Below are 23,521 nucleotides of genomic sequence, written 5' to 3'. Positions count from 1 at the left end.
ATCTGTTGGGACTAATGGAAAGAAAATTATCAGGTAAGCATGAATTTTTCCTTCTCTCTATCTTGCTGCTGTTGACTCCATGTTTTGGGGAGAAATGTTACATTTTGAATCTGCCACCAGAGGCAAGTTTGAGCCCCTCGCACCACAGCCAGGACTGTAAACCAGCACGAGCCTGCTGCGCTAATGTGAGCAGGTTGTGAGATGCTGTTTTTTCGTTTTTGTTGTTTTTTGTTTAAAAGAGGCAGGAGAGGGAGCCGGAGGAAGTATCAGTCAAGGTACCTCAAGGCAGACTAGTAAGGGACCGATGTGGGGAGAAAGGGAGGGACCTGGCACTACCAGGTGTACATCTAGACTCTAAGCCTGGGCTGCATCAACCCTAAAAGCTCTACCGGACCTGGGGGACCAGGCCAGGAGCTAAGCAATCCAAAGCTGCACAGTTATGACAATCCACCTGCTAGATAGAGAGAATACAGTACTGTAGTGATAACTGCTCCAGTCATGCAATGAACTGCTTGACAAAGCAAGCTGTAAGAGAATGAAATAAAATATGCCCCAATGGAAACAGAGCTGAGTCCACAGCTTCTAATATAATGGACAAACCAGCCTTGAACCTGTGACCTTCAGGTTGAAAGCCAGCCACCTTCCATGATAAAACCATTTTAATGTAAACACTGCACCCAGAGAAAATGCCACCATGTCAGCAAAGAGGGTACATACAGGATTACCATGGAGACCAAGAGAAATGTGGGAGGAGTGCACCAGCCTTAGAAATTAACTCAAAATGTAACATTTCTCCCAGAAATATGGAGTCAACAGCAGCAAGATAGAGAGAATACTGAGGTTAAGGTGGGTACATATGAGCACATATAGTAAACCTCTGAAGTTCTCGCCGATCTCCACCTGCTGGTAGAGGGACATAACCCACAAGTCTCTAGATTGATCTGTTGGGACTAATGGAAAGAAAATTATCAGGTAAGAACTAATTTTACTTTTAAAGCATCTCTTCGCCCTTCCCTATCTCATGTCCCAGCTTTGCATTCTGTTCCTTCTCCAGTAGCTTTGTAATGCTGTTCTTACAGTGGCATAAGTGGTTAAATAGCTTGTAATGGAACCCGGCCCCAATAACTCCTCCACCAAGTGACATAACCTTTCTGCATTCATTTGTTAAAAATATTTAACAAAACCCTGAAGCCCATAACTCACCTTCTTTTTAACATCATTTGGTACTCATTTTTAGGGCCATCTACGAGAGGGAAAGTGCCACCTATCACTAGGAAATGCAATGGCTGCCTGCCGCTGCTTTCAGAAAGTCATAGACCTGGAACCAGAAAACACTCAGGCACGGCAAGAGGTGAGAGAAAGTAGAACTGGACACCTTTCCAAGAAAAATCCTAACATAACCTTTGTGCTCTTTCACCTGTGGCTAGTCGGTGACACCCAGGTCATAAGTCAGCTTACTGGATAAATTTGCAGTTGTAGACATTCATTGGTCATTGTAAATGGACGCTCAAGATCAGGATGTGTTCTTCTGATTCATATCATGCTCCCACTGTGAGCCACTGATTGCAGGCAAAAGCTGCAGCTCCCCGGTTGATGTAAAGAAGCTGGATGCAGCTCTTGAGAAATAACGCTGCTTATTAGGTACCCAGTGTGAGATCAAGAACATGGGGCACTGTATTGGGATCATGTTGACGTTAGAAGATCTCTAGTAGAGGATTACTTGCTTTGAAAGTAAAATCAATTATTCTGTGATACTTGCAGCTAGGTAACTGATAGATTAACAGGCAGAACAACCACTCTGTTTTTCTACCTTGACTTTATTTTGCAGTTTAAGAATGCCAGTGCAGTCCTGGAATACGAAAAAATAGGCGAAGCAGATTTTGAGAAACGGGATTTCAGGAAGGTAAACTTCAACTTTTCAGAGGATGTGATACATGGGATCATTGTGTCAGGACTCTGGAGATACTTGTGTGCTGAGAGACAAGGCACTGTGTCTATATACCCCTGGATTTGGGCACTCAGGGCAGATACATGCACATATTAATAAGCCATTAACAATCAGTTGACTTAATTGGCACTAATTTGGACTTACGCAACATCTGCCTATGCACTATTCTATAACGCTTCACACCCAAAGTGTTTTGCACGCAACCCAAAAGGGGGTTGGCTAAGGAAGAGGTATGGGTATATCAGGGGTGTTCTAAAACTTTAGGTGCAGTGTTATAGAATAGCGGGAGGTTTTTTGCACAACTTGTGTGTGCCAGAATTTACAAATGTGGGTACAATGAGCAGGAAATAAACCTCTGTGGGAAAGCAGGCATCACCAGAAACAAGTAGAGGCTGATCAAAGGACGAACCACCAAGGAGATATTCAAAGCACCAGTAGGAGGACCCAATGCTGGATGTGTTTCAGCAGGGGAACCGCCTGCCTCAGGGGTCACTACTAATCACTAATAACAAAAAATGTATAAAAACAGTCTTACAATGGTATACTTAAAATATAAAATTATACATGTAAAACCTCAGAAGTAAAAAGTAAAAATCAGCACAGTCAGTAAAGACTAAAAGATAAAATGTACAAAACAGAAAATATAAACAGATTAAAATGCACATATATAGTCAAAAATATATATTCATTCTGAAGAACCAATTAAATGTCAACTATATGGTATGGTCAAAGAGAACATTTCATCTTAACAGGGATAAAGGAATAACAAAACTGGAAGAAAAAGAGAGCAAGCCTACTTCTGAGTGCTGATGCAGGGATATTTGTGACCACAATGTCTGCAAGAGAGAGGGAAAATTATATGTTTTCCTAGACACTAATTTGACAATGCAAAAACATATAGACCATGTGATTTCTACTTTTTTTTTTTCAACTTTGCGTGTTGAGCAAGTTGAAAGACGTCACACCTATGATTTTAGATGAATGTACGGAGCTTGGTACTGACAAGAGTTGATTATTGTAACTCTCTATTTCTGGAGATACCATCATTTCAAATCCAAGCTCTGCAAGTCATCCAAAACACAGCTCTGTGGTTGATTATCGGATTCTCAAGTTCTGAACACATCACTCCAACATTTTTAAAAAATTACATTGGTTTCCTGGAATGTACAGAGTTCAATTCAAGACTGTTGTATTGACTCATCAATGTATATTCAGGTCTGTTCCAGCCTACTTTTGAAATACCATGCAATCATATAAACCAAAACGAGCACTGAGATCTGAGAGAAGGGTGATGAAAATGATAAAGGGGATGGGACGACTTCCCTAGGAGGAAAGGCTGAAGCGGCTAGGGCTCTTCAACTTGGAGAAAAAACGGCTGAGGGGAGATATGATAGAGGTCTATAAAATAATGAGTGGAATGGGTAGATGTGAATCATTTGTTTACTCTTTCCACAAATACTAGGATTAGGGGCATGTGATGGAGCTACAAAGTAGTAAATTTAAAACGAATCAGAGAAGTTTTCTTTACTAAACATGTAATTTAAACTCTGGAATTCGTTGCCAGGGAATGTGGTAAAGGCAGCGTAGCGAGGTTTAAAAAAGGTTTGGCTGGCTTCCTAAAGGAAAAGTCCATAGACCATTATTAAAATGACTTGGGGAAAATCCACTGCTTATTTCTGGGATAAGCAGCATAAAATGTATTGAACTTTTTTTGGGATCTTGCCAGGTATTTGTGACCTGGATTGGCCACTGTTGGAAACAGGATGCTGGGCTTGATGGACCTTCAGTCTGTCCCAGTGTGGCAATACTTATGTACTTATGACGTCCTATCAGCTGTGTTTACCTTCTGTGAAGTCATATAATCACGTAGAGACAAAACTATGGACCTTCTCTATCGCTGCTCCGTCCTTGTGGAATGCATTACCTGAATACCTAAGATCATGTCAAGATACTTAACAATTCAAGCGGATGATAAAAACATATCTGTTTGTGTATATAAAGAGGAAAAGTCCCACTGAACTTTCTTTCTGAGAAGTTCCTCGAGAAGAGGACATTTCTCTGGTAAGTGAACACTATTTTGCTTTGTGCTTTGGGAACTTAAAGATTGGGGTTTAAAGGAGGAATTGTAGGTTAGTGATAGGCAAAATAAAAATATAAAAAGCAAATTTTATCAACTAATCGCCATAGTCTTTTTCCACTTAGTTTTAAAAACGTTGTACCACAGCATTAACAGAATCTAGCAGGCACTGCAGGATCTAGTTTAGTATTAAGGGGGAATAAAAAGAGAGAGAGAAAAGCAAGCATTATTAACTAGTTGATTTTCGAAAGAGAAGGGTGCCCATCTTCCGACACAAATGGGGAGATGGGCGTCCTTCTCTCAGGGTTGCCCAAATCGGCATAATCGAAAGCCAATTTTGGGCATCCTCAACTGCTTCCCGTCGCAGGGACGACCAAAGTTCACTGGAGCGTGTTGGCACCATAGCGAAGGCGGGACTGGGGCGTGATTAAGAGATGGGTGTCCTCGGCCCATAATGGAAAAAAGAAGGGCGTCCCTGACGAGCATTTGGTCGACTTGGTCCATTTTTTTCACGACCAAGCCTCAAAAAGGTGCCCAAACTGACCAGATGACCACAGGAGGGAATTGGGGATGACCTCCCCTTACTCCCCCAGTGGTCACCAACCCCCCCCCCCCCCTAAAAAAAATACTTAACTTTTTTTTTTTGCCAGCATCAAATGTCATACCCAGCTCCATGACAGCAGTATGCAGGTCCCTGGAGCAGTTTTAGTGGGTGGAGTGCACTTCAGGCAGGCGGACCCAGGCCGATCCACACCCCCCCTACCTGTTACACTTGTGCTGGTAAATGTGAGCCCTTCAAAACCCACCCGAAACCCACTATACGCACATGTAGGTGCCCCCCTTCACCCCTTAGGGCTATGGTAGTGGTGTACAGTTGTGGGAAGTGGGTTTTGTGGGGGGGGAGGGGGTTGTGGGGCTCAGCACCGAAGGTAAGGGAGCTATGCACCTGGGAGCAATTTCTGAAGTCCAGTGCAATGCACCCTAGGGTGCCCGGTTGGTGTCCTGGCATGTGAGGGGGACCAGTGCACTACGAATGCTGGCTCCTCCCACGACCAAATGCCTTGGATTTGGTCGTTTTTGAGATGGGCGTCCTCGGTTTCCATTATGGCCGAAAACTGGGGACGACCATCTCTAAGATCGACCTAAATGTTGAGATTTGGGCGTCCCCAACCGTATTATCGAAACGAAAGATGGACGCCCATCTTGTTTTGTTAATAAGGGTTTCCCCGCCCCTTCGCCGGGACGTCCTTAGAGATGGGCGCCCTTAGAGATGGTCGTCTCCATTCGATTATGCTCCTCATTGTATTATATTGTAACATTTATAACCCACACTTTCCCACTTGTCAGCAGGCTCAATGCGGCTTACATAATATAGCAAATTTACAAGATAAAGCAAAATGAATAAAACATCTAAACATAGTATATAAAGTGGTAGACAAACTCATGGTGTACAAACTCTTTTCCCATAGTTTTAAACTGAAATTTTCTCTAGAAATAGGCATTTTCCCCATAGTTTTAAACTGAAACTTTTTCTAGAGGTAGAAACTGAACAGCCAAAAACTCTCGTTCTAAAAGGCAGTTATTTTCTGTTCCTTGGGTGCTGGAGAGGTAGCACATCCAGCGACCTCAATTAAGTGTTAATTCTCCGAGGACAAGCAGGCTGCTTGTTCTCACTGATGGGTGACGTCCACGGCAGCCCCTCCAATAGGAAACTTCACTAGCAAAGGCCTTTGCTAGTCCTCGCGCGCTCATGCGCACCGCGCATGCGCGGCCGTCTTCCCGCCCGAACCGGCTCGTGTTCGTCAGTCTTCTTTTGTCCGCGCTCGGTACGGTCGTGTTTTCGCCGTGTCGGGCCCCGCAAAGTCGACCTCGCGCGTTCGTCGTGTGTTTTCGAAAGAGAAAAATTATAATCCATTCTGTGTGGGAAAAGACTCTTGGTCTTTTCTTCCCCGCTATTTCCAGCTTTCGCCCCGGTAAGTTTTCTTTCGTCGTCGGGGTAGGCCACTTTTAGGCCTCGGGTCGAAGTTTTCTTCCCCTTGTTTTTTCGGTGCCTTTTCCGCCATTTCGACTTTTGATCTCGCCGGCGTGATTTTTCCGCCCATGACATCGAAGTCTACCAGCGGCTTCAAGAAGTGCACCCAGTGCACCCGGGTCATCTCGCTCACTGACAGGCACGCGTCATGTCTTCAGTGCTTGGGGGCTGGGCACCGCCCGCAGGCCTGTAGTCTGTGTTCCCTTTTGCAAAAGCGGACTCAGGTAGCGAGATTGGCCCAGTGGAACGTTTTGTTCTCGGGCTCTTCGTCGGCATCGGCACCGGGGGTATCGAGTGCATCGACGTCTTCAGCGTCCAGAGCTTCATCCTCAGCCGCCAATGCATCGAGGCATCGGCCCTCTGCATCGGCGCCGAGACATCGGATAGCTGCATCGACGTCGGTGGTACCGGGACCTCGTCTGCTGATGTCGTCGGACGGTGGTGGTTCGTCTGGAGTGCAGGTGAGGGCTGTCCATTCCCCTGCTGGTGGCGGTGAGCCTTCGGGTGGGTCTCCCCCTACCCTGAGGGTTCCTGCGGTACAGCCCCCCCCGAGACCGACCTCCTTCGGCCTCGGCCCCGAGGAAGCGACGACTGGATTCTACGTCCTCCTCGTCGGTGCCGGGAAGCTCCGGTGACATGCTTCGTTCCAAGAAATCGAAGAAGCATCGTCATCGGTCTCCTTCCCGGGTCAGCACCGAGAGCTCTGGGTCGCCGAGGGAGTCGGCACCCACCAGGCATCGGCACCGAGAGGACCGCTCACCCTCTGTTCAGGAGGTGTCGATGCGCTCCACTCTGGACAGCCCGGAACAGCCTCCACGCCCGGAACAGGTTCTGACGTCGACGCCTGCATCGACCTCCATGCCTTTCTCTGCAGCCGCTCTGAACGAGAGCCTCCGGGCCGTTCTCCCAGAGATTCTGGGAGAGCTGTTGCGCCCTACCCCTCTGGTACCGGCGGTGCTTGCGCCACCGGTACCGTTGAGCGTGGCGCCGGCTGGCCCATCGCCCGAGGTGAGGTCTCCGGCGTCGGTGCCGCGTGCGGTACCGGCTGCCGTCGCCTCCCAGGAAGGCTCCCCGACTACGTCGGCGGAGGGAGCTTCGCCGATGCGGGCGAGGGAGTCTACATCTCGACGCCCCCATCGTGGACGTGGCTCCACAGAGTCGAGTCGGGCACGGTTGCAGACACAGGTCCGTGAACTTGTGTCTGACACCGAGGGTGAGGCCTCGTGGGAAGAGGAAGAAGACCCCAGATATTTCTCTGACGAGGAGTCTGAGGGTCTTCCTTCCGATCCCACTCCCTCTCCTGAGAGACAGCTTTCTCCTCCCGAGAGTCTGTCTTTTGCTTCCTTTGTCCGGGAGATGTCTACGGCCATCCCCTTCCCGGTGGTTGTGGAGGACGAGCCCAGGGCTGAAATGTTTGAGCTCCTGGACTATCCTTCTCCACCTAAGGAAGCATCCACTGTACCCATGCACCATGTCCTAAAAAAGACATTGCTGGCAAACTGGACCAAGCCTTTAACTAATCCCCACATCCCCAAGAAGATCGAGTCCCAGTACCGGATCCATGGGGACCCAGATCTGATGCGCACTCAGTTGCCTCATGATTCTGGAGTTGTGGATCTGGCCCTAAAGAAGGCTAAGATTTCTAGGGAGCATGCTTCGGCGCCCCCGGGCAAGGACTCTAGAACCTTAGACTCCTTTGGGAGGAAGGCCTACCATTCCTCTGCTCGTGGCCAAAATTCAGTCCTACCAGCTCTACACGAGCATACACATGCGGAACAATGTGCGGCAGTTGGCGGGCTTGGTTGATGCGCTCCCCCCTGAGCAAGCCAAGCCTTTTCAGGAGGTGGTCAGGCAGCTGAAGGCGTGCAGAAAATTCCTGGCCAGAGGGGTGTATGACACCTTTGATGTTGCGTCCAGGGCCGCTGCTCAAGGTGTGGTGATGCGCAGGCTCTCATGGCTGCGTGCCTCCGACCTGGAGAATAGAATCCAGCAGCGGATTGCGGACTCGCCTTGCCGTGCGGATAACATTTTTGGAGAGAAAATCGAACAGGTGGTAGAGCAGCTCCACCAGCGGGACACCGCATTCGACAAGTTCTCCCGCCGGCAGCCTTCAGCCTCTACCTCTACAGGTAGAAGATTTTTTGGGGGAAGGAAGACTGTTCCCTACTCTTCTGACAAGCGTAGGTACAATCCTCCTCCTCGACAGCCTGCGGCCCAGGCTAAGCCCCAGCGCGCTCGCTCTCGTCAGCAGCGTGCGCCTCAGCAAGGCCCCTCGGCTCCCCAGCAAAAGCAAGGGACGAGCTTTTGACTGGCTCCAGCAGAGCATAGCCGACATCCAAGTGTCAGTGCCGGGCGACCTGCCAGTCGGAGGGAGGTTGAAAGCTTTTCACCAAAGGTGGCCTCTCATAACCTCCGATCAGTGGGTTCTCCAAATAGTCCGGCAAGGATACACCCTCAATTTGGCCTCAAAACCTCCAAATTGTCCACCGGGAGCTCAGTCTTACAGCTTCCAGCACAAGCAGGTACTTGCAGAGGAACTCTCCGCCCTTCTCAGCGCCAATGCGGTCGAGCCCGTGCCATCCGGGCAAGAAGGGCTGGGATTCTATTCCAGGTACTTCCTTGTGGAAAAGAAAACAGGGGGGATGCGTCCCATCCTAGACCTAAGGGCCCTGAACAAATATCTGGTCAAAGAAAAGTTCAGGATGCTTTCCCTGGGCACCCTCCTTCCCATGATTCAGGAAAACGATTGGCTATGCTCTCTGGACTTGAAGGATGCCTACACACACATCCCGATACTGCCAGCTCACAGACAGTATCTGCGATTTCAGCTGGGCACACGTCACTTCCAGTACTGTGGGCTACCCTTTGGGCTCGCCTCTGCGCCCAGGGTGTTCACAAAGTGCTTGGCTGTAGTAGCAGCGGCACTTCGCAGGCTGGGGGTGCACGTGTTTCCATATCTCGAGGATTGGCTGGTGAAGAACACATCCGAGGCAGGAGCCCTGCAGTCCATGCAGATGACTATTCGCCTCCTGGAGCTACTGGGGTTTGTGATAAATTATCCAAAGTCCCATCTTCTCCCAGTGCAGAGACTCGAATTCATAGGAGCTCTGCTGGATTCTCGGACGGCTCGCGCCTATCTCCCAGAGACGAGAGCCAACAACTTGTTGTCCCTCGTCTCGCGGGTGCGAGCGTCCCAGCAGATCACAGCTCGGCAGATGTTGAGATTGCTAGGCCACATGGCCTCCACAGTCCATGTGACTCCCATGGCCCGCCTTCACATGAGATCTGCTCAATGGACCCTAGCTTCCCAGTGGTTCCAGACTGCTGGGGATCTAGAAGACGTAATCCACCTGTCCACGAGTTTTCTTGAATCCCTGTATTGGTGGACGATTTGGTCCAATCTGACTCTGGGACGTCCCTTCCAAATTCCTCAGCCTCTAAAAGTGCTGACCACGGATGCGTCTCTCCTTGGGGTGGGGAGCTCATGTCGATGGGCTTCACACCCAAGGAAGCTGGTCCCTCCAGGAACGCGATCTGCAGATCAATCTTCTGGAGTTGCGAGCGATCTGGAACGCTCTGAAGGCTTTCAGAGATCGGCTGTCCCACCAAATTATCCAAATTTAGACAGACAACCAGGTTGCCATGTACTACATCAACAAGCAGGGGGGCACCGGATCTCGCCCCCCTGTGTCAGGAAGCCGTCAGCATGTGGCTCTGGGGTCGCCGTCACGGCATGGTGCTCCAAGCCACATATCAGGTTGAGCAGGATTATGCAACCTCACGAGTGGTCGCTCAATTCCCGTGTAGTGCGACAGATCTTCCAGGTGTGGGGCACCCCCTTGGTAGACCTCTTCGCATCTCGAGCCAACCACAAAGTCCCTCAGTTCTGTTCCAGGCTTCAGGCCACGGCAGATTGGCATCGGATGCCTTCCTCCTGGACTGGGGGGAGGGTCTGCTGTATGCTTATCCTCCCATACCTCTGGTGGGGAAGACTTTGTTGAAACTCAAGCAAGATCGAGGCACCATGATTCTGATTGCTCCTTTTTGGCCGCGTCAGATCTGGTTCCCTCTTCTTCTGGAGTTGTCCTCCGAAGAACCGTGGAGATTGGAGTGTTTTCCGACCCTCATCACACAGGACGAAGGGGCGCTTCTGCATCCCAACCTCCGGTCCCTGGCTCTCACGGCCTGGATGTTGAGAGCGTAGACTTTGCCTCTTTGGGTCTGTCAGAGGGTGTCTCCCGCATCTTGCTTGCTTCCAGGAAAGATTCCACTAAGAGGAGTTACTTCTTTCTATGGAGGAGGTTTGCCGTCTGGTGTGACAGCAAGGCCCTAGATCCTCGCTCTTGTCCTACACAGACCCTGCTTGAATACCTTCTGCACTTGTCGGAGTCTGGTCTCAAGACCAACTCTGTAAGGGTTCACCTTAGTGCAATCAGTGCATACCATTACCGTGTGGAAGGTAAGCCGATCTCAGGACAGCCTTTAGTTGTTCGCTTCATGAGAGGTTTGCTGTTGTCAAAGCCCCCTGTCAAGCCTCCTACAGTGTCATGGAATCTCAATGTCGTTCTCACCCAGTTGATGAAACCTCCTTTTGAGCCACTGAATTCCTGCCATCTGAAGTACTTGACCTGGAAGGTCATTTTCTTGGTGGCAGTTACTTCAGCTCGTAGAGTCAGTGAGCTTCAGGCCCTGGTAGCCCAGGCCCCTTACACCAAATTTCATCATAACAGAGTAGTCCTCCGCACTCACCCTAAGTTCTTGCCAAAGGTCGTGTCGGAGTTCCATCTGAACCAGTCCATTGTCTTGCCAACATTCTTTCCCCGTCCTCATTCCTGCCCTGCTGAACGTCAGCTGCACACATTGGACTGCAAGAGAGCATTGGCCTTCTATCTGGAGCGGACACAGCCCAACAGACAGTCCGCCCTATTGTTTGTTTCTTTTGATCCCAATAGGAGGGGAGTGGCTGTGGGGAAACGCACCATATCCAATTGGCTAGCAGATTGCATTTCCTTCACTTACGCCCAGGCGGGGCTGGCTCTTGAGGGTCATGTCACGGCTCATAATGTTAGAGCCATGGCTGCGTCGGTAGCCCACTTGAAGTCAGCCTCTATTGAAGAAATTTGCAAAGCTGCGACGTGGTCATCTGTCCACACATTCACATCTCATTACTGCCTGCAGCAGGATACCCGACGCGACAGTCGGTTCGGGCAGTCAGTTCTTCAGAACCTGTTTGGGCTTTAGGATCCAACTCCACCCCCCGAGGGCCCTGTTTGTTCTGTTCCAGGCTGCACTGTCAGTTAGTTGGTAAATTTTTTAGGTCAATCTCAGTTATGTCCTCGCCGTTGCGAGGCCCAATTGACCATGGTTGTTGTTTTGAGTGAGCCTGGGGGCTAGGGATACCCCATCAGTGAGAACAAGCAGCCTGCTTGTCCTCGGAGAAAGCGAATGCTACATACCTGTAGAAGGTATTCTCCGAGGACAGCAGGCTGATTGTTCTCACAAACCCGCCCACCTCCCCTTTGGAGTTGTGTCTTCCCTTGCTTTGTTTTGCTACATATGGGACTGACGAACACGAGCCGGTTCGGGCGGGAAGACGGCCGCGCATGCGCGGTGCGCATGAGCGCGCGAGGACTAGCAAAGGCCTTTGCTAGTGAAGTTTCCGATTGGAGGGGCTGCCGTGGACGTCACCCATCAGTGAGAACAATCAGCCTGCTGTCCTCGGAGAATACCTTCTACAGGTATGTAGCATTCGCTTTAAGGTTTGGGGAAGTAGAATACTTGCATAGGTTGCTGAGTCAGCTTCAAAGAGCCTGCTTAAAAAAGGCCTCTTAGATTCAAAACTATATAAAGAGGAAAAGTCCCACTGAACTTTCTTTCTGAGACGTTCCAAGAGAAGAGGACATTTCTTGTCTGTCTGTATTATTTAGACTGTAATCTCTTTTGAGCAGGGACTGTCTCTTTGTATCAGGTGTTCAGCGCTGCGTGCGTCTGGTAGCGCTATACAAATGCTGCTAATAATAATAATAATTACTCTGGTAAGTGAGCGCTGTTTTGCTTTGTGCTTTGGGAACTTAAAGATTGGAGTTTAAAAGGAGGAATTGTAGGTTAGTGATAGGCAAAATAAAAATATAAAGAGCAAATTTTATCAACTAATCTCCTTAGTCTTTTCCACTTACTTTTAAAAACTTTGTACCACAGCATTAACAGATACTCTATCAGGTACTGCAGGATCTAGTTTAGTATCCTGATAGTGAGGTTACAAAAGAGACCGTAGTAGATCAGGTGTCCTTAAATAAAAATAATAATCAGACAAAATATTGCAAATTAATAATGTCAAGTACTGAGCATGATGTAAATAGGAACAACAAACATAGTTTGAAATGTCTGTATGCAAATGCCAGGAGCCTAACATGATCAAATGGTTGTATCATCATATTCTCAGCGATTGTTACCTGTCTAAGACTATGTATGTGACTATTGTTACCCACCCCGGATAAAGGTGGGATATAAATATAGTAAATAAATAAATATGCATATGTCAAGAAACACACTATTGAAACATTCTGGGTCTTTTTCAATAGAAAGACATATTGGGGTCAAAATAAGCAGTGCAGAAGTATGCTATAAACCATGGGTCTCTTAAGACTTTTAAGTGAGGGCAGTACTTGGGCACAGCTTCCGTACCACACTCAAATCGCAGTTGTGGCCACTCCTAGTTTATATCTTATTCGATGTGTATGGAGAGATACATATTGTGATTAGGCATTCTTACATGCAGTAAATGTGAAGAGACTAACAAAATATATAGTGAACACAGTACTAGGAGAAAGAACAGCTCATCTTCTCAACGCGCTTCTCGTCATCTGACTAACCATCACTGCCGTGTCAAATAAAGCTTCAGTGATGTCAGATGCTGTCCGTGAAATAACCTATCAGGGACTTAGAAGAAATGACACCTCTCCACAGCAAAACGCTGGCCATCGTCGGCTCGGCACATGAGTCCAGAGAGGGCACGGTAAATAGTTGGCTTGGGCAGCGTGGTCCAGGAGCACCATTGTGAAAGATAAGTGATAGTGCTCACAAATTATCAGAGTTCCTTAAGAACCAGTCACTCGATTTAGTAGTAGAGTTGTGACTAGCTACAATAACAGGAAATTTATATATTTAAAGGTTTTTTGGCCGATGATGAAGGCAGGATCTTGTGATCCGTTCTAGCTCATACAGTTCCATTAAGATCTGTGAGCTCTTTGAGGCCTTTTTTCCTGTTCATCATAATACCACAAGTTATATGAATGTCATTTTGAAGCAGTGGATATTGTGGTGATTGATAGATAATATTGCATATCTGCACCCAAGGTTTCGATTGTGTCCTTACGTTGAGACAGACCTAGAATGTTTTGATACGTATATATAGTTGACTTTTAATTGGTTCTTCTGAATGAATATATTTTTTTACTGTATACGTGCATTTTAATCTGTTCATATTTTCTATTATTTGCTTTGTACTTTTTATCTTTTAGTCTTTATTGATTGTATTGATTTTTACTTTTGAGGTTTTACATGTATAATTTTATGTATACCGTTGTAAGACTGTTTTTATAATTTTTGTTATTAGTGATTTGTTGTGACCCCCAAAGGCTGGTGGTTTCCCCGCTGAAACACGGCCAGTGTCTGGTCCTGTTACTGGTGCTTTGAATAAAGTGCTTACAAGCAACATCTCCTGTGGTGGTTCGTCCTTTGGTCAGCCTTTACTTGTTCCTGATGGTGCACCAGGATTTACACCAGCTTTCAGGAGGCAGAAGTCCTTTGGGCATGGGAATCCACAGTGAACGCTATTCTATAAAAGACAGCACAGAGTTCCCTTTATAGAATGGCTGGGATTTTTCCCGGCAACTAATTTGGAGTACCATTTACTGAATTTGGCCCATAATGTCCTTTTTCCTCACTGAACTTAGCTTGGTTGCTGTAGTGCAGGTATAGAGATTTTTTTTGCCCCTTGGCTTTGGGGTTATTTGCATTTGGTGTTCAGTTCTGTTTTGCCTTTCCATTTTGTTAGGTGGTGTTCTGCATGGATCGTGCATTAGAATTTGCACCCGTTTGCCACCGGTTCAGAATCCTCAAGGCAGAATGTTTGGCCCTTCTAGGCCGCTATCCAGAAGCACAGTCTGTGGCCAGGTGAGTAGTGCCTGCTTGAACACTGAGTGGAAACAGTGAGCTTTGGATAGTAGAGGAAAACCGGAGTCACTACAGCCTACTTAAGGTTGTGTGTTGTACTGTGCATCTCTGAGCAGTGTATCATGCTAACCAAGTGACTTGTTTTTAGAGGCAGTAAGGTGAGAACCCTAACACAAACCGTTAGCCATGTGGGGTAAGAATCTTGAAGTAAATGAGATTCTCTGTCATGTGAGTTCATTTGCCCAATCCAATGGCACTCTGAGTTAGGGCTGGGAAGTTGGTACACCAAACCTTCGACTCGACTCCTCTATTTTTCTACTGTCCAGCTCCTATTATGTATAGTATTTCTGAAAGAAATATAATTACAGAAACATAGGATTTTCTTTATGTACAAAATTAGAACTAATAGACTACAAAATATAAGTTTAAACAAGAATCTGAAAAGAAATCTATAAGTATAAAATGATAAACTTACCATATATTATAATGTTTTTTTTCATTTTGAAGCTGGAGTTGGTACATTTTTACTGACTTCAACTTTATAGCCTTGCTCTGAGTGTTAGGTTATAATCTCTGAAAGCTGATCAGCTTAGCCAGGAATGGAGGAGAAAGGAGAATGTGTATCGCAGCTGCTTACATTTAAAGGAACAATATTGGGGTAAAATAGAAATTTCAGAATTGTTGCCATTTTTAAAATTAAAGCAATATAGTTAGCCATCCCCTGCCAGTCTGTTTATTAATCAGGGTTCCTCTGCTTTGTGGCGTGGCACCATGTTGGCTACATCTGTTCCAGGAGCACACTTAATCGAGTGAGTTTTCAAACTATCCATAATATGCATGAGAGAGATTTGAATACACTGGTCTCCAACATATGCAGATCTCTCATTCATATTCCTTATGGCTGTCCAGAAACCCCAACCAGTTGTGTGTGCCTCTAGAACAGAGTTAAGAAATTCTAGTGCAGTGTTCCATGGTTGTAAGACAATTTGAACAATTTCTTAACATATAAAGATATTTGCCGGCAAGGTGAGGATGAAGAAAAGGGGGTCAGAAGCATAAGAGCTATCGGAATGTGTACAGGGAAAATGGAATTCTGAGTCTACTACTTTTTCTTTCATTGCAGTGACATTTTACGGTTGGACTCCACGAATGCAGATGCATTATATGTACGAGGCCTCTGCCTTTACTACGAAGACTGCATCGAGAAGGCGGTGCAGTTCTTTGTCCAGGCCCTGAAGATGGCCCCTGACCATGAGAAGGCACGGCTGGCTTGCAGGGTGGGTCTTCCAAACAAGGAGGGGTTCACAGAACCACAGGGCATGCCCACTGCAAAACTACAGAGGTTCCTTTGCCCTCTTTTTATGTAGCATAAATCATATATAGTCACAATTAAAAAAAATAATAATAATTAAAAAAACAAACAGAAAAAGACCAGCATGGCCCATCTAGTCTGCCCAGTAAAATGTTAGGGTTGTAAATATCGTTTTGTTCAAGTTTGTCCCCCACTCCCCCCAATCCCTTTGTTTTATATTAGTGTGGGAAACCTGCAGTACCCCTACCTATGTTACTGTTTTGTGGGTATGGAGGGCTGTGTTGTTCTGGCACCTTTCATGAGCAGTAAATTCACTAAAAAAGATTAGTCATTTCTTCTATAGGTTTTCTTCATTCTATTATGATGATGATATTTTCTTTCTCCCTATTGCTAAAAGCTATGCAGTAATGCTATAGAAATGGTAAACCATGGGCATTCTTGTAACTCTGACTCCAGAATAATTTACCAAGATTTCCGCTTTAGCACTGTCTGCTTATCGGATTCTGACTGTGTCTTTGAAAACTAACCATGTTCTGCTTCCTAAATGCACATACTTCGTGGGGGGGGGGGGGAGGGGGGGGATTTAATTCATGCCTTGTATCTGGATTCAGTGCGGAGAGGGGAAAAAAAGTAAGATCTTTTACAGTCAGAGACACCCAGGCCCCATCCTGGTATGCAAAGTAGCATTAGATGATGTTGTAATGCAAGCTACACCTTCCTCTTTCTTGCCAGATAGGAGAAATATTGGATGTCGCACAGTAACAGTAGTTTTGTGATGTTTTTGGATTGATTTTCTCAAGAGTGTAAGGGCTTGGTGCCAGCCTGTGAAATTTCCTATGCTCCGCCCTGTTTTGCAGAATGCGAAAGCGTTGAAAGCCAAGAAGGAAGAAGGGAACCAAGCTTTCAAGGAAGGGAGTTATGAACTGGCTTATGAGCTGTACTCAGAGGCTCTTGGGATAGATCCCAATAACATTAAAACAAACGCCAAACTATACTGTAACCGAGGAACGGTTAACTCGAAGGTAAGGAGATGCAAGGGTTACCCTGTTAGCAGCAGGAACCAGAAGGACAGATGGAAAAGCTCCTGTCAATGTTTGGCTTCCAGATTTCAGAGTACACCCATCTGTGCTTGACACTTAAGGGATTGTAATATGAATGATCATCAGTAACCTGGCATATCTCTCAGAAATTCATTGTGGATGCTGTGAAAACCGGGACAAATGACACCATTGAAAATACCATTGGTGGTTGAACTGTAGTTTAAAATCTGCCTTTATCTCTGTTAGGCTTAAGAGCAGAAGCTGTGCCTTTCTCGATAAGGAACATCTGAGGATGTGTCTGCTCTTTTAACATCCAGTTTTTACATAGGCTCAATTTCAAAGCACATAGACAAAGTTACATAGGTTACTATGGGGCTCATTTTCAAAACACTTAGACTTACAAAGTCCCATGTGTTACTACTTAACTTTGAAAATATGCCTCTGTGTAATTTTGTAAGTCTGTGTGCTTTGAAAACGAGCACCATAGAGGCATATTTTCAAAGCACTTAGCCTTCCAAAGTTCCATAGGTTTCTATGGAACTTTGAAAGGATAAGTGCTTTGAAAATATGCCTCATAGTGACCTTAAAAAAAAATTGTAGTTCAGAATGTATATAGAAACTAAAAAAAAAAAAAAAGGGAAGCTTATTGATATCCTGCTGATTTATTATGACCAATACTCAATTATTTGCACCCAGTGGGTTAATGCTGCTCCCAGACCTCCACCAGGAGGGCATAATACAAATACAGTGCAGAGGGTGGCAAAACTTCATACACATACATAGGAGATGTTGTTTGTGCTGTATTTATTTATTATTTTATTAGATTTATATTTAATATAGAGATTTACCTGGAACTGCTGTAACATGTAACAAAGCTTCCTGAAGAATTCCGTGGCTTCACCTGTTTGTCTTGGTTTGATGGCTGCTCTGTTTATTTACCAGCATTTGATTTCATGCCTCAATATAATTGTCTGAGGCAAGTTATGATACATAAAACAGAGCACAAGCATACAACAAGCCTCAATCAACTCCTAACTCCTAAACAACTTTTAAAATTTGATCTTCCCAACTGAGACAGTCCTAAAACCCCACCCTTCTTTTTCTTTCTCCTAGACCAGTCCAGAATGTGTGGGTTTATGTCCATCAGCCAGTAGATGGAGACAGACTGTGAGCTTTTCCCTATAAAAGAGTCCATGCAGACACAGTTTACCAGTATTCTCTGTCTCCAGCAACTTCTGTTCAGTTATGGGCTTGTGAGGCAGCTTCTGGGTCCATTTGAGAACTGGCCACCCATTCAAGCTAAGTGGACAGAAAAGTAATCAGGTGACAGGCTCCATACTTTGGGGATATCTTGGAGTCCAGGTCCCTCTCTCCCAGTTACTAGTTGAATTTGGTTGGGGTTGTTTTGAACCCTTCTGGCCTCAATTTTTGTATTTGCCAGACAGGAAAAAAAAAAAAAAGAAGTAATAAGGGATGTGCCAGCGAGAGAGCTCCTACTCTGCCCTGTGTGTCTTTCTCTCCCCCTCCCCGCAAGATTAAGTTAAAAAAATATAGAGGATCCAGGCTGCAGTGGTAGCAGGAGAGAATTTTTGATTTATCCCATCTCCCCTTTTTGGGTCCTGTGAGACTTGCTGCAGTAAACTTTATGGAACCTCATCCCTTGATTCTTCAATTGTTGAAAGCTGGCAAGGGCAAAATCTGGTAAACAGTGACTGCAGTCTCATGCAAGAAGGCCTCTGCACTGCCTCAGAAAATGGTGGGAGAAGTGACCATTTTGCTTTTGTGCATGGATGAACATCTCTTAGCCACAATTTCAGCATCCCAGGCTTCAGGGGAAATCTATTCTCTTCAGGCTCAGATTCCTGCAGCGGAATGTCTTGCCTCAGCATGGCACTGGAGATTTTCCCTAGAATTCATATTTCTGTTGCATAAGGCCTTCCTTATGCATCGGTCTCAAAGTTTATCTCAAGGACTGGAGCTCTTAGAAGGTCCTGTACAAGCTAAGAGACTCCATTTCTAGAGGAAAATGAGACCCCCTCGTTTACCTCTGAAGATTTAGGTTCAGACTGGCTGATCCCTTGGAGGAGGGAGAGGTTGTGGTGGGTGAAGCTGATGATCCTATGTTTGTTTATATCTTCTGGAGGGAAGAGCTTTCAGATATGGTTTTGCAAGCTCTAGAGATGTTTAGCATTGCAGAGCCTGCCTATTAAGAACTGGGATCTTTAGATGACCCTATTCTAGAGGGTATTGGGAAACCCACCAAGACTTTCTAGTTGCATCCAACTATCCAGGTCCTATCCAGGAGTTGGAGGAGTAGCCTAGTGGTTAGTGCAGTGGACTTTGATCCTGGGGAACTGAGTTTGATTCCCACTGCAGCTCCTTGTGACTCTGGGCAAGTCACTTAAACCTCCATTGCCCCTGGTACAAAATAAGTACCTGAATATATGTAAACCGCTTTGAATGTAGTTACAAAAACCTCAAAGTCCCATTTCCCTTTCCCCTTCCCTTATTTCAGCAGTGTGAGAGACTTCAGAGAGTGGGCTCCGCATAGAAAGGGCCAAGGGTAAGCTGTACCCATTGCTCCCCAAAGAGAAAGAAAAGTGAAACCGGTTAAGTTAGATGCCATAGTGATGCCAGTCACCACAAAGACAACCATCCCACTGGAGGGTGGCATGGTGTTGAGACTTACAGGACAGTAAGTTGGAGTTGTTGCTTAAGCAAGCATTTTACTTTTAAATGATTTTCATTCAGAACTACGAAGAACAAGTCATGCTATCCACAGGAATCACACAATAAGCAGAATACAAAACCTGATTTGCCAGCAGATAGGAATTCCATTTAGCAAACAATAACCTTAGTTCCATTTTATGATATAAGAAATCCCCCTCCATCCTATGCAAGTAACACCCCAATGCCACAAAAATTCCTGAACTGCGAGTATTGGGATGTCCCATAGATCACAAACTTGCAAAAGATAAAGTATAAAATAACAACCCACGGTGTATACAGAGCCTTCTTTCCAAGACTTGACAGACAGAAATAAGTATTGGTTTTCTCTGCCCCTCCACCCCTAAGAGAATGCCTGAAATGTCCAGAGACCTGGGTTCTTATGTCTCCAGACATCCCTTCAACTTTCACAGAAATCAGATTTTAGGGAATCCTCCACCTGCCCACTCCTCTCCCAACCCAACCTGACAGAGTGCACACTATAAGCACATAAGCACTGCCACGCTGGGAAAAGACCAAAGGTCCATCAAGGCCAGCACTCTGTCTCCGACAGCGGCCAATCCAGGCCCCAAGAACCTGGCAAAAAACCCAAAATTTAATAACGATCAATGGACTTTTCCTTCAGAAATCTGTCCAGACCCCCTTTAAACTCAGCAAGGCCAGCTGCCGTCACTACCTTCTCCGACAATGAGTTCCAGAGTCTAACTATGCGCTGAGTAAAGAAAAACTTTCTCCGATTTGTTTTAAATCTACCACATTCTAATTTCATCATGTGTCCCCTGGTTCTATTATTGTTAGAAAGCGTAAACAAACGCTTCACATCTGTCCGCTCTAGCCCGCTCGTTATTTTGTAAACCTCTGTCATATCACCTCTCAGCTGCCTTCTCTCCAGGCTAAAGAGTCTTAGCCGTCTTAACCTCTCCTCATAGGGTATTTATTTATTTATTGTTTGCATTTGTATCCCACATTTTCCCACCTCTTTGCGGGCTCAGTGTGGCTTACAATAAGATAAGAATAATGAAAATACATTTGTTACAACTTGGTAGTCGTCCCATCCCTTTTATCATTTTTGTCACCCTTCTCTGCACCTTCTCCAATTCCTTTATATCTTTTTTGAGATGAGGCGACCAGAGCTGAACACAATACTCCAGGTGCGGTCGCACCATGGAGCGCTATAACTGCATTATAACATTCTCATGCTTGGTTTCCATCCCTTTTCTAATAATACTCAACATTCTGTTCACCTTCTTAGCCGCCGCAGCAGCACATTGAGCTGAAGATTTCAACGTCCTATCCACGATGACTCCCAGATCCCTTTCTCAGTCCATAACTCCTAACGCAGAACCTTGCATAACATAGCTGTAATTCGGGTTTCTCCTTCCCACATGCATCACTTTGCACTTGTCAACGTTGAACTTCATCTGCCATTTGGACGCCCAATCCCCCAGTCTCACGAGGTCTTCTTGTAATTTTTCACACTCCTCCCGCGACGAGACGACCCTGGATAACTTTGTGTCATCTGCGAATTTAATTACCTCACTAGTTACTCCCATCTCGAGGTCATTTATAAATATGTTAAAAAGCAGCGGTCCCAGCATAGACCCCTGAGGGACCCCACTAACCTCCATCGAGAATAATGGCCATTTAACCCTACTCTCTGCTTCCTATCCTTTAACCAGCTCTTAATCCATAATAATACACTGCCTCTGATCCCATGACTCTCCAGTTTCCTTTGGAGTCTTTCATGCGGCACTTTGTCAAATGCCTTCTAAAAATCTAGATTATCCACCGGCTCCCCTTTGTCCACATTTGTTCACCCCCTCGAAAAAATACAGTAGATTTGTGAGGCAAGACTTCCCTTCACTAAAACCGTGCTGGCTTTGTCTCAGTAGCCCATGCTTTTGTATGTGCTCTGTAATTTTATTCTTAATAGCCTCCACCATTTTTCCCGGCATTGACATCAGACTCACCGGTCTATAATTTCCCGGATCGCTTCTGGAACCTTTCTTTTCCTTAGGATCAAAGATTAATACCTGTCTCGAAAACCATTCAAACTGAGACTACGCGCCCTTGGAGACAGCGACTTCAAATATTATTCCCATACCATCCTTGGTGTTCTTAAGAGTCAGAAGAACTTTGGACTCTTAAAAAAAAAAAAAAAACTATTGAAGGAGCATTTCTTGAAATGAGTTGCAATCTGCTTTCATTATAGTATGGACACTGTGCAGTGATGAGCCTGTTTGTATTATTTGATTGGTATGTTTAAGTTTATTTGTGTTATTTTTTTTTTAATATTGTGCACGTGATTTTGTATCCTGCTCTGGATAAGAGTGGTTTATAAATGATAATAAAATGAAATGCCTCCTGCCACTTAGGGACCTTATTCATGCTCTAAGCATCCTACATCATCAGGGTGTCGAATTTGTTCTGCCAGTACCAGAGAGAAGGGGGTGTTTCTTGCAACCATTGTGTCAAACCACAGGGTTGGTGAGCCCTTGGACTGCAGTCAGGTTTACGCTGCCTATTCATTTCATTTCCTCTAGTGGTCACCGTGAAAGGATGTTTTGTTCCCTCAAGGAGATGGTGCCACTTTCCCAGTGCCATTTTAATGGCTAACAGTTCGCAGTCTCCAGTGGTGTAATTCTTCTCTATGGGAGAAAACCTCTTGGAAAAGAAGGCACAAGGCATCAATTTGACCTTGGGGTCAGATTGGGAGAGGATGGTACCAGCCCCAATGGAGGAGGCATCAACTTCCACAAAAAGAGGTTTTTCTGGATCGGGGTGTTAGAGGACTGGGGCAGCGGTGAAAGTCTGTTTCAGAAGGTCAAAAGCTTGTATTGCCTCCTCAGGCTAGTCCCAGGTGTTGGCTTCTTTCTGAGTAACGGCAGCAAGAGGTGTCGCAGTAGATGAGTAACCATGGATAAACTGATGATAGTAATTTGCGAAGCCCAAGAAACACTGTAGAGCTTGTCGCCCCTGGGGGCAGGGCCAGTCAAAGATAGTGGCTAGCTTAGTGGGGTCCATCTTAAGACCTGGATCTGATATGATATAGCCTAAGAAAGACAGCTCATTTTGCTCAAAGAAGCACTTCTCTAATTTAGTGCATAAATGGTTCTCCCGAAGTTGTTGCAGGACCTGTTTTACTTGTTCCTGATGCTGATCAAGAGTTTTGGAGTATACCAGTATATCATTTAGGTAAACCAGATCGCAACCCTGTAGAAGGTCCTGGAAAAAGTCATTCACAAAATTCTGGAAAATGGCTGAGGCATTCGAGAGCCCAAAAGGCATGACTTAAATACTCATAATGTCCCTCTGGTGTTATATGCCGTTTTCCATTCATCTCCCTCGCAGATGAGAATTAAATTGTATGCTCCCCTAAGGTCTAACAGTGAAGACGATCAAACAGCTTGGATATTAGAGGGAGTAGGTATTTATTCTTGATAGTGATGGCATTCAATCCTTAATAATTAATGCAGGGGCACAGGGTACCATCTTTCTTCCCTACAAAAGAAGCCAACCCCCACCTGGGAATTAGGTGGATGAAGTATCTTCGTAGGCTCTCTGCAATGTAATTTGACATGGCCTGGGTCTCAGGGACAGAGAGCGGGTAAACTCTTCCCCAGAGTGGCGTCTTACCCGGCAGAAGATCAATGGGACAATCGTACTCCCGATGAGGATAGTGTTTCTGCTTGCTTTTTGGATAATGTCGGCATAAGCCACATAAGCTTAAGGTAGACCTTTCGGGCTGCTCATGTCTGCTGTGGATAGCGTGAGAGCAAGCAACACCGAATTCAAGCAGCATTGATGTCAGACAGCACTCCAGGCAGTAAGCTTGCCATTCTTCCAGTCTATTCCTGGGTTATGTTTTTGTAGCCAGGGTAAACCCAAGGTAATGGGATTGACAGATGTTTGGAGGATATAGAAAACAATAGCCTCCCTATGGAGTGCCCCTGTTCTCAGGCTTAGGGGTACTGTTTTAGCCCTAAGATGCCCCTGAATGCTTCCTTATGCTGAGGAGACCGAAATGGCTTTGGTCAGATCCTGGATAGGAATTTATGTCGGACGAGAGCCTCGTCAATAAAGTTCCCTCCTGCTCCGGAGTCAATAAAGGCCTCAGTGACTTTTATCTCATGACCCACATTCAGTAAAGCTGGAACCAGCAATCGGGTATGGGAAATCCTGGAGCATGAACCTAGCACTGTTTCCCCAG

At 45.8% G+C, this 23,521-nt stretch overlaps 1 protein-coding gene across 1 annotated transcript in view; it reads left to right on the top strand.

Moving 5' to 3' along the window:
- Nucleotides 1-23,521, top strand: part of DNAJC7 (DnaJ heat shock protein family (Hsp40) member C7) — a 65,475-nt gene that overhangs the window by 25,146 nt on the left and 16,808 nt on the right. The window contains exons 5-9 of the mRNA XM_030220481.1: nucleotides 1,238-1,351; nucleotides 1,829-1,903; nucleotides 14,114-14,232; nucleotides 15,356-15,509; nucleotides 16,402-16,566. Of these exons, the coding sequence (XP_030076341.1) occupies nucleotides 1,238-1,351; nucleotides 1,829-1,903; nucleotides 14,114-14,232; nucleotides 15,356-15,509; nucleotides 16,402-16,566 (627 nt within the window). The remainder of the gene's footprint in view (nucleotides 1-1,237; nucleotides 1,352-1,828; nucleotides 1,904-14,113; nucleotides 14,233-15,355; nucleotides 15,510-16,401; nucleotides 16,567-23,521) is intronic.

This window comes from Microcaecilia unicolor, chromosome 12 (assembly GCF_901765095.1).
Source record: "Microcaecilia unicolor chromosome 12, aMicUni1.1, whole genome shotgun sequence".
NCBI classification, from domain to species: domain Eukaryota; kingdom Metazoa; phylum Chordata; class Amphibia; order Gymnophiona; family Siphonopidae; genus Microcaecilia; species Microcaecilia unicolor.
Note: the sequence above shows the minus strand (reverse complement) of the source record. Positions and strands in the feature narration are given on the sequence as shown.